Source organism: Pteropus alecto, unplaced genomic scaffold (assembly GCF_000325575.1).
Source record: "Pteropus alecto unplaced genomic scaffold, ASM32557v1 scaffold45, whole genome shotgun sequence".
Lineage (NCBI taxonomy): Eukaryota > Metazoa > Chordata > Mammalia > Chiroptera > Pteropodidae > Pteropus > Pteropus alecto.
The window spans coordinates 30232468-30243919 of NW_006442491.1; the positions used below are offsets into that span (position 1 = coordinate 30232468).

Genomic DNA, 11452 nt, shown 5'->3' on the forward strand with positions numbered 1-11452 from the left:
CCTTGCTGTAGTCACAGTAACAAAGCCACCTTAACGACCTTTTTCAGAAAGCCAAGTTTTCTTTTTCCTTCTTTAAGGATTTAATTCTGATGAGGATGTATCGTTAGACACACTTCATCTATAAACTTGGAACAAGACGATAAAAGCCACCGCAGCCTGAATCACCAGGGAAACGGTTCACCCTAGAGCTGAAAGATGGTTCTGTGAGGTAGCAGGACCTGTGGTTCCACTGGGTTGGCCCGGGGGCAACCCTCTCTGCCTTCCACCCCCGTCCCCCCAACATAAGTCTGGTTCTGAAGGAGTTAAACAGGCCAGGGAGAGAGCTGCCCAGAGGACAGAGCAATGACTCAGGAGAACAGCTTGGCCTGCAGCAGGAAGCAGCAGAATTTTCCCCTCCTGTGACATTTCACTGAAATCTTAATAATATGGGAAGGTCTACGGGTATTAGGAGCCAAGCATGTGAGGAGATGGTTCCCGAACCTGTGTCTTGTAAACCACCAGAAATAATCCTGCTCAGCCCTTCCTAATGTCCGCCGACTTAACGGACGCCTCACTTCAAGATAACCCAGCCTCTCAGCTTTCCTGAGCCACAGTATCAACAGTTAAGACTGACTTTATTACCTACAAACAACCTACAATGTACCAGGCAGTGTTCAAAATGCCTTTCACTGTCCTTCCTTCTAAGTCATTGCCCAAGATCACACAAGTGGCCAGGCTGGGATTTGAACCCAGGCAGTGGTGTGACCCCAAGGCCCAGGCACAGCCCCATGCCAGGCAGAGGCTTAGCTCTGTACAAGACGACTTCCTAATTCAGGGTCTGTTTTTTAAGAGCACACTCTAGTTTTGCCTTTTTCTTTTCTCAACTGCAGGTGGGGGGGGCGGGGGGAAGTTCAACAAGGTGCTCCAGGAACTGGGAGAAAGGTGGGAAACCGTGTGTCGTTCACTGATGCCACACGCCATTCTCTCGAAGGTGGTCCCCAAGAAGCGCTTTACCTCCCCATCTTGGAAAATCGTGGTGACAGAACCTGGCCTATGCCGCAAAATAGGCTGGGGGTGGTGAAGGGGGTCTCCATGTCCACCTCCCCTCCCCCAACACTCCTTTCCAATGTCCATCCAGCCTCCCCAACAGGCCACAGCAGGCACACCCACCCCCACCCACATCCGGCACCTGAGTCACAGCACTCGCCATTCCCCAGAGCCTAGGAAATGACACATCATCCCAGGGAATTGTCTCCTCTGGAGAGGGAAAGGGCCCCAGCTGAAAGGCCGAGGCTGTCTCCACAAGGACCAGCCCTGTGGTGTGTTTTTGTGGGCGTTAAATTTCCTTAATGATGTCGACGGCAAGCCTGCCGGGGCCTGCATGGCAAGAGAAACTCGGCCAACAGGCATCACAGGCCACAGAAGCAGGGTGACCAACTGGTGGCTCGCCAGAGATGGGCAGATTGCAGGCAAGCCAGAACAAGATGGTCACCCTACACAGAATTCGGGGCCACATACTCTGACAGATCCAGTCCAGATGATGCAGGCAGGGCGTCGCAGTGATGGGGAGCTTAGCTGGGCCGCTGCCCAGCACTGTGGCCTTAAGAAACCTACACTTCCCTATGCCTCTGTTCTTCAATAAGATAGAGATCGTGGTTCTTGTGGATTTATCAAAGGATCGAATGAGTTAATTCAAACTCTTAGCATAACACCTGGCAAAGAGGACAGTACTCAATAAGTAGTAGCTATTTTTTTAAACCAACAACCATTCCTCCTCCTTTACCACCCCTCTCCAAAAACAGAGCTCGGTTTCTCAGAGGAACATTTTAAATTAATGCCACCAGTTCAAAGTTATGGAAATGCCAGGCTACATAAAGTGGAGACCGGAATCACGTGGTCTCTCCATTCCAATCAGGCTGCAAAGTCCAGGTTTCCTCGGGGGACTGAAGGCAGAGTCAGAGGCAGAGACCTGCACTGGCTCAGGCACCAAGTGCAATCACAGCCACCACACCCGGTAACAGCCAGCCCTCACCATGGCCTATGTCAAACATGACCACGTACTGCTCACTGCTCTCCCAGAAGCAGCAAAGCAGAGCATAGTTAATCATTCCAAAAGCATTTCCCAGAGACAGAGCAGGTACCCAGACAGGCCTCCCTCCCCAGGAATCTTGGGGCCCTCTCCCGCCAGTAATTACATCATAATGAAACAAAAGCCCAGACCTTCCTCCAGGCCCAAAACAGAAATGAGAAATCAGGAGCAAAGAATGGGGGGTGGGGTGGGGAGGGGGCAAATTGTTTCTCACCGCAGAGAATGCCCCAGTGACAAGGACACGAGAAAAAACGACTCTCAAGCGAAAGGTTTTGCTCACACTTGAACACCTCCTCGACCCACAGCATCTTGGAGACGAGGCTGCGGCCCGCTAACTTGGGTCAGCCACAGTCTCCTCTGGAAAGGGGGCTCTCCCCCAAGCTGGCCTTCTAAAACGTCTCCCGCGTGTGAACGTTGAACTTCTCACCCAGACCAGGAAAAGAAGGGCTGGAATGGAAACGAAGGAGTGGAACCAAAAGGTCATTTTCAACTGGGGTGAACGTCAAGGCAGGAACCCCGGTTCCCTCAGAGACCACGCAAGTGAGGGGCAGGCAGCCCTGGGAAGCGGTGCTTACCTGCCATTGAGAAAGCGCTGCTGCTCAGGGGGCCTAGTCTCTCTTTCAGAGAGAACAGAGGCTCACACACGGCACCTGATCCTCAGCAGCCTCTCCCAGGGGGAGGAGGAAGAGGCGAAGAGGACAGGCTAAGACTCACCACTTACCAGGCCAGCCCGGGTCTTGTACGCACTAGGTCTCCCGACCGGGCGAGGACACCCTCACCTCTCTGCCACCAGGCAGTCCGGGGCAGGGCGCCATGCTTTCATGTCCCCAGGCTTTCGGCTCTAATTTATCACCCAGGAGAGACAGCAGCTCGGCTAGGCTGCACGTCTTCAGCACACAGCACTGCACTGAAGAGCCATTTATCTCGCCAGATGTGAATCGACACAACAAACTGCAGTTGTTTCTGCTGTGGCTGGAATGAGAATGTCAAAGGGACGGGTGGTGCTTTGCATTCTGAAGGTGTTTTTCGTTTTTTTTGTTTTTTTTTTAAATAATTGTTTATTGTTCCAAATTATCTTTAGTTCTATGTGCCTCTCCTAGAAATGAGAAAACCATTTTCCCACTACATATACAGTCTCAGTCTCTCTCTCTTTCTGTCTCTCTCTCTCTGTCTGTCTGTCTCTCTCTCTCTCTCTCTCAATAATACAGAAATGGTGATTCAAGGGCATATTCATATGTAAAAGGTGAACTTCCACACCCTCCTGGCAGGACAGAAATTGCTCCAATTTAGGGAAAAGAGGCTGATTTACCAATGAATTCACTGTTTAGACCTTGACAACTAGAGGCAATGGCAGCCACAGCAGCCCTTTCTCCCCCCTCAGCTGGGATGAGGCCTTCTGGAAAAACGACAACATCTCAACAGGAATTTCCTGATTCTAGAATGCCAAGCTTTTTCAAATTTTACAAAGAGCGGGGGAGGCAGAGCCCAGCTCCCTACTAGAAACCACTGCACCCCACCCACCCGCTCCACAGGCCCAGAAGGCTGCGTCCCACGTGTGGACATACATATCCGAGGCCCTTAAAACTCAGCCAAACCACCACAAAGAAAATGTGGAGTAACCGGTTGCCGTTGGCCTTTACATCATAGCTGGCTGAGAAGGTTCGCGGGAAGAGCTGGTTCTGGTGGCTGAAGCCGGGCTGCATTATTTATCCAGGCCGCAGGGACTTTAGTGTGGTGGGCCCCACCCTCCGGGCCGGCTCAGGTTCTGGAAAGCTCAGGTGCCGGTGGGTGGCTTTCAAATAGCAGTGGGGAACTGTGGCATCAGAGGGTCGATTTAGAAACAAAAAGACCGCCTGGGCGGCCGCAGATGAAGCAGAGAGAAGAAAAGGGAAATGAAGAGGCTTTGGGAAAGGTGCAAATGAAGGACCAGGTGTCGCTAATAACCAGGCAACGAACGTTTCCCGCCATGTCCCGGGTGGGGTACAGCCCCTCTTCGTTAATTAATGAAGACAAGAAAATTCTCTTAAGACACCAGGGAAGGAGGGATAGGCCCTCTACAGTCACCTTGTCATGTTCCTTCGGGGAAGCAAAGACTTCAGACCCACAATGTCACCCAAATTGCCCCGGCCAAAAGGATGCTAAAACATTACCCAGAAATCAATGCGGGGATTCTAAGAATGCGTCCTGTGGCCCACAGGCACGCAAGTGCACAGGAGGATGGCCCAGCCTAGCACTGCAGCTGCCTGTAGAAGCAACTTCCATGTCATCGACGGGAATGATGCAAAACCTCGTGAAACAGCCATAAAATGGCATAAAGAAGGAATCACATCTTATGTAGACGCATGGAACAAAATCCAAGTGGGGGAAAAGAAAAAGGCCAGAAATAGAACCCGGGGGAAAGAAACAGGCGCTGCGTGCGTGGGCTCTGGGTTCGCAAAGGGCTGCAGGAACACCCAGGAAAGCAGGAAACGCTGGACTGCTTTTTGAATCCTTTCTAATCACATTCATGTATTTAACTATACAAGATATATATTTGAAATGGCTATGGGGAAACAGATGATAACAACATTTATGTAACTCTCACTACGTACCAGACACTGCCCAACCAGGGACCACATCTACATCTGACACCCAGGAGCTCAGAACATGCCGCTGGCACTGATCAGGTGCCACTTTTAAGGGGCTCAGGTGTTCAGAACAGTGTAAAGCAGTGGTGCTCAACCAGGTCCCGCAGAAGACACTTGGCAATGTCTGAAGACATTTTTGATTGTCACAACTAGGCAAAGAGAGGGAGTACCACGAGCATCTAGCGGGCACAGAGGCTAGGGCTGCCGCCTGCTACACACCCTACAGTACACAGGACGGCCACATAACAAAGAACGATGTGTGCAAACTGTCCACAGTACCCAAGCTGAGAAACACTGGTGTAAAATAATTTCCAGTGACCTGCCAGTCAGGTTTAACCTTGAGTAAATCCACCACCCACGGAGACATCTACATCCATTAAGTAGGAAACCAATGCCTAACGTGTCACCTGGCAGCTAAACTTCAGATTTCAAAGGGAAGAAAACAATGCGACCAGTCAGTCAACAAATAGTCACTGAACCACTAACTACTAGACTCCTGGGCTACCTGGGGATCTGTCAGGAAGATCTGTGTCCCCATGGGAAGACAGCCAGAAACAAGTAATACTAATAATAGCTCCCTTTTGTTGACCACTTAGCTATGAGGCACTGTTCTAAACACAAATATCAATTTTCATTCTCCGCCACAGTTCCACAAGGAGGTCGGGGCTAAGCATGACCGTTTTACTGATGAGAAAACTGAGGCCCAGGGAAAAACAAGCCCACGGTGAAGTTGCTAGTAAATACAGAATATAAAACATTCAACAGAGAAATGTAGAATAAGAAACAGGTTACAGAGGAACAAAAAACAGAGGAGAAATACCCCCGAACGTGTGAACACATATTGGGGAAATATTTCTTTTTTCCTCCTCAAAGTGGGCTCATGCTTCACAGATACTGTTTACTAAGAAGCTTCTATATGCATCCTCCCAAGAATCTCATGAAGTAGGAAGGGCATCTGTAGACCCATTTTACAGGTGAGACATAGGGAAGCAAAGCCGTTCATGTACTTAAGGCAAGCGGGTCAAGGCAAAATGCTAGGGACGCCGCCTCAACCCAGCCTCATTCCCAAGCCCTAAACTGCATCAGTTAGTTATCTGCTTTCCCTCGGGCTGTAAGCATCACGTCCCGCCTTGTAATTCTCTATCACTAAGGGCATGCCTGTCACCAATGTCAATACAGCACCAGTGTTCGCTGTGTGGGCTCTGGAGCCACACCAGGAGGTCGCAATCCAAGCCGTCACCTGACAGCTGTGTGTCCTTCGGCAAGTTACTCAGCCTCTCTGTGCCTCAGTCAATTCAGCTGTTAACTGTTAGAATACAGCTAAAAAGGGTTGTTAGGGTTCAATGAGACAATGCATGCATAGTAAACAGCGTCTGGCACGGAGCACCACCAGCTACAACTATTACTATTCCCCTGTGGGGGAGGGGGAGCCCAGGCAGAGAAAAGATAGTAACCCAGAAATCTCAAACCAGTTTCCCCAAACCTTTTTGTAATTTTCACCTCCATTTTACACCAGCCTCACTCTTCCCAGCCTATTTCTGAAAAAGGTTCATTAATGAGAATCACAAACTTATTTTAAGTCCTCTCAGTCTGGCCAGGCTCAAAAGCCCAAAGCCGTTTATTTAGGGCTCAGCATTTCCACCCAGATCAAAGCAGAGCTTCCAGGTGGCCCCCAGTCCCAGCCCCACCCTTCCAGATTGACCTTCATCCTCAGGACTCCTCCCCAAAGGCACTCTCCTCCCTACTCAGATGAGGCTCATGGAGCCTAAGAAGCTGGCCTCAGAATCCCAGCAATCTGCAAAATGCACTGAGAATGCCAAACCTCAAAGGGTTGGGATGAATGCAAGTGCCTACGTGGTGCCTGGAACATAACAAGTGCTCCGCGAATGCGCGTTCCTTCCTTGCCCCACGTCACTTCTGCCAGTTCAGTTGCCACCTAGATCCAAGCCCCGTGACTGTTCACTTGCCCCTATATAGCAGCCTTCTGCAAACCTAAATAAGATAAACAGTCCCCAACTTAAAACCCACCAAGGGGCTTTGACACCCAACATCTTATCAAAATCTACAAAGCCCCTAGGGATCCGGCCCTGCTCACCTTCTCTCCTCCATTTGCTTACCCCTAAACACAATGGCCTCAAACAAGCTAAACTCATTTGCACTCGTTAGCCCTCCTTTCTAGAATGTTCTATGCCTAATCTCCCCATAGTTGGCCACTTCAGCTCAAATGTCATTCTCCAGAAAAGCCTTCCTCAGTTAACCACCGTAGCCTCCAGCCCCTTTATTATATCATCTTGAAGTCTTTTTTTTTTCCTTCATTGCCATCATCTCTAACTGAAAATGCTCGGAAATCATTTTCTTTTTTGCTGGTTCACTTGTTTATTGTGTCTCCTCCAGAACTTGAACTTGATCTGTTTTTCCTTCTTTGCTATGAGCTCAGTGCCTGGCACAACAGCCTGGCTCAGAGGTGCCCCCAAAATACCCATTTGACCAGCTAAATGAGCAACAGGAGAGGGTTAAAAAAAGCTATGAGGTGTGCTGAACAGACCTGACTCACAGGAAACACCAGTTTTTCTTCCCCAGTCTAAGAATTTCTCAGAGGCAAAGCAAGAAGGCAGGAGGACTGTGAAGTCACCAGGGGAGATTACACAAAAAGCCTTGGCCATTTCAGGGTCCGAAAGAAACTAGAGCAGGAAGTTCCCTTTTCAACAGGTTCTCAGCTGTCCCTATTTCTTGCCTCAAATACCCATTTCCCCAAAAATAGGGGATTAAGTCAGGATTCTTATCCTGAAGGTGATGGGCCCATGTAGCTAATAAACACAATTACTGAGAAACCAAAGGAGAAAAGTCATGAGGTTTTCTCAGACCACTTATTTCCTAGCTCTGTTCGTTCTTCCCGGGGAGAGCTATCGTTTCAAGACCATTTAGCGTTAAAAAAAAAAAGAGAGAGACTTTTTCTCCAGGGAAAACACTCCCCACTGGGAGACTCCCCCACTGTAGTGACCATTCAACACAATCTTTCAGTCCTGATTCTTTGCCCTTTTTCTTATCAGACCCTTTTAAGTCTGAAGATGTCTTCTCAACACCTCCCTTAATCCTTGAGATGAGTCTAGATCTTTAAAGATTCACACTAGTCAACAACTCTCATCAACTACTAGTATTATCTGGTCCCAACCCAAAAAGTAGCAACCTGGTTCAAAGACAGTCCCCAAAGGCTGTGTAGGGGGACAGGGAAGTTACTGGAGGGTGGATAAGGAGGTGAAGGACAACAGCAGGTCAGCCTTATTAAGAGGGCCCTAGGGACAGCCCATGAGCTGATCCAGAGACAGAGAAGGGATGCAATCACCAGGAAATCCGGGGACCCCACAGCTATGGTCTGAGCCAGAGGTGACCCAATGAAGGACCTCAGGCTGAATCCAGTCCACCCAGAGCTGGGTAAGACTTTCAAATTTTGAGTTAGTTGTCGATATCGTTAAATCAGGAGAAACTGCACTTAGAATTAGAAATCCAGATTTCCAGCTTCTCTTAAACGAAACAGAATAAAACAACAACAAAAATCACATGATCCAGCCACACAGGGCCGCCATTTCCACATGGAACCACCCTCCAGGCTGTACCCTTCAGATGGAAAGCTGTACCCCTTCACCAAGGTCTCCATTACTCTTAATTCTTAGATAATTAAATTTAACCTTGAACATCCCTTAAAGGCAGAGTAGAGTGGAGGAGGGCAAGGGACATAAAGGGCCGAGAGATAAGAGGTGCTCTGCCAGAATGGCCAAGTTCTAAAAAGCTTAACCCCATGATGGTTTAAGTTTGTTTATATGTTCGTGAACGCAGAGGGGGTAAAAAGTACACATGAAAACAGCAAACTATTAACACTGATAATCTTGTGGGGAGGGGGCGGATTTTTAGCTTTTTCTTTGTGTATTCTGGCTTATTGCACAGAGATATACTGATTTTATCATTTGAAAAGAAAAATAAAATAAATAAAAATAAATAAAAAAAAACAAGAAAAGGAAAACCCAATAAGCCAATATACCACTTAAAGTTATTTAGTTGTTACTTCTTGGAAGAGATTTCTTTATTCAACAAAAACACTTCTTGAGCAGCTATTATAAAATTGCCAGCCCCACGTGTGTCAAAGAGGTGAGAAGGGCCTGGTCCCCAGATAGGTCGGGCAAGGAGACACGCAAGTAAATGGATTTTACAACAGAGCATCTGGAGAGCTGAGGAGAGAGTGGGTCAACATATCTCATGGTATTTTCCCTCAGCCAGTGCCAAGATGCCAAAGGGCCTGGCAGAAGGGCATTTCAGTGGGGCCCTGATAAGAAACGTCAACTTAGAAAGACTAGAAGGTAGACGTTCTCTCCTTGCAGAATTACTCTTAAAAGAGCAGGGCCCAAGAGGCTCAAGCAAAACTTAAGACTCCAGTACAATGATCATTCACCAAGCATGTTCTAAACTATGCCAGTCTCTGGCTAAGTATTTCATTATTTTTTGCCTATAGCATCCAGCACAGCACTCACAACAAATCCATTCACGTGTTAAAATAATTAGAGCAGTCTACGGCCATGCCACTCTGAACAAGCCCAATCCTCGGGCCTGGTTAGTACTTGGATAGGAGACCACCTAGGAAGACCAGGTGCTGTAGGCGTAAAAAATTAAAAAATAAGGGATTGTAAACCGACAAGGTCCTTGCAATCTGTGAGGTCAACCAAGGGTTGCCTCACCTAAAAAATAAATAAACAAATAAATGAAATGAAATGATCAGCAGTGCTGTCCAACAGAATTTTCTATACTGATGGCAACATTATATATCTCTGCTGTCTGATGCTGCAGCCTCTAGCCACATGTGGCTACTGGGCATGTGAAACGGGTTGGTGAGACAGAGGAAGGAATTTTCTTATCTTAATTAATGCAAGTTTAGACAGCCACATACAGTTGAGTGGCTACTGTATGTGGACAGCATAACTATGGAAGCTCAATACATAACAGGCGACGAAGGAAGCCTGGCAGGCCAGCAGGACACTGCAGAATCCTCTGCCCACCCTAAATGCCTCACGATTTGATGCCCAGCAATGTGTCTATAGACTTGCCTTTTAGTCCTCCTTCAGCCTAGCTTGGAAATTCTTAAACCTTTAGTATGCATAAAAATGTCCAGCCAGAAGTGACCAGTGTACTTTCACGGGCCATTTAAGGTACTTTCCAGGGTGATTTTGATTTGGAAGCTAAAGGACTCCACTGTTGGAGGTGTAAATGAAGGCTCAGAAAGAGGGGGGACTTGGGTCCCCAAGGATGTAGAGAAGGTGAGAGGAAGGGGGTCCTCAGGGAGAGCAATCGGGAAGGATCACCAAAGGTGTGACTGACTGGGCAAGGAACAGGAAGGACCTTGGCACATCAATCACAGGACCGGCACACACCTGGCAGCCTACATGGAGTGGGCAGGTTGTACAGGGCCACTGACATGAGCCTGGAAAGGACGCACAGAGCTGGGCCTTGAATCTCCACTCAAGACTAGTTTTCAGGAGCCATTGGAAATCTACAGCAGGATACAGGACAATCAGACTGTGTTTTGGAAAGGGCCTACTATAGAAGTAGTATGAATACCTCGGGAAGGAAAGAAATCAGAGGGAAGCGGACCATTTCAAAGAGTATGTCCCCGTGGGGAAGGAAAGACAGGCCACCAATCATTTCCGAGAGAACAGATAATAGAGCTCGGACAATTATTTCCAGGCACGGATTATGCTGGAAACAAAGCCATCCTCTCTAGCGGATAGGCTGTTTTTACTTCCTTCTCTGGAAGAACAGTTCTACCCACCTGATAGACAAAGTCAAGTCATTCACTCATTAATTCAAAACGAACATTTACTGCGCACCAACCAGAACACTCTCAGAGGTAGTACAGCGGGCCCAGGGCAAAATAAAACAAGCAAACACAGAAGGAAGGACCCACCCTCACTGAGAGCCTTCGAATCGACGTGGGTGAGAGGTTAGGAGAAAAGTAAAGAGAGGATCGTCCAGGCATGAGCACAGGCCCTATGGCCACAGATGGCTCTTGCGAGGACCTTAAAGATCCATGCGGCTTGGAGCGGAAAGAAAAGGGGAAACTTGGAGAGGGGAAGCTGGGAAGGTGGGCAGACGCCAGCATGTGAAGATTTCAGAATTTTGATCTTCATCCTAAAACCAAGCATAAAAGCACTTAAGAGTTTAAAGCAGGAGAAGGCAGCCAGAAGAAATGAACTTTTTCAGCAAGATTGGGAGGGTGGGATGGACAGAGATGGTGAGACCAGCTAAGACCACTGCATTCGACGGTGACAGCTCACAGAGGAGCAACGTTTAGAATTACAATATTGTAAGTCAATGACACAAAAAGGCAAAAGGACAGAAGAACAGAAGAAAAGTCCCACATCTCTGGCCCAGCCAACTGGCAGAGTGCTGTGTTATTTGTCACGGCAGAGAAGCAGGTGTTTTGAGGGGAAGGTTGAGCAGTAAAATAGGCTGTGGACATGCTGAGTTTGAGACACCTACGAACAACAGGTAGGGAGGTCAGGTGAGAAGCGCACAGGGCCTCTGCATCATGACTCAGGAAAAATCTATATTGGAAATAAAAACTCTGTGAGTCATAAAGCTACAGACGTGGGCGAGATCACCCAGGAAAAAGAACATGCTGGAGGAGATGAGCACAGGGCCAAGCTTTCAACAACCCCGACATGTAAAGGCTGGAGAGAAGAGAAGGGGCCTGGAAAGAGGAAGAAAACCA

The 11452-nt window shown here is 48.2% G+C and overlaps 1 protein-coding gene across 22 annotated transcripts in view; it reads right to left on the reverse strand.

Moving 5' to 3' along the window:
* The window catches only part of ZMYND8 (zinc finger MYND-type containing 8), a 106040-nt gene that overhangs the window by 75790 nt on the left and 18798 nt on the right, over window positions 1-11452 (reverse strand). The window contains exon 1 of one of the 22 annotated variants that reach the window (XM_025039913.1): window positions 2790-3059. The exons of 20 other annotated variants lie outside the window; for them this stretch is intronic. Coding sequence is in view for 1 of the 2 variants with exons in the window: in XM_025039910.1 (XP_024895678.1) it covers window positions 2644-2650 (7 nt within the window). In the remaining variant the exon portion in view is untranslated. Of the gene's footprint in view, window positions 1-2643; window positions 2721-2789; window positions 3060-11452 lie in introns of those variants that run through there. One more of the 22 variants, XM_025039910.1, reaches the window with a different exon arrangement.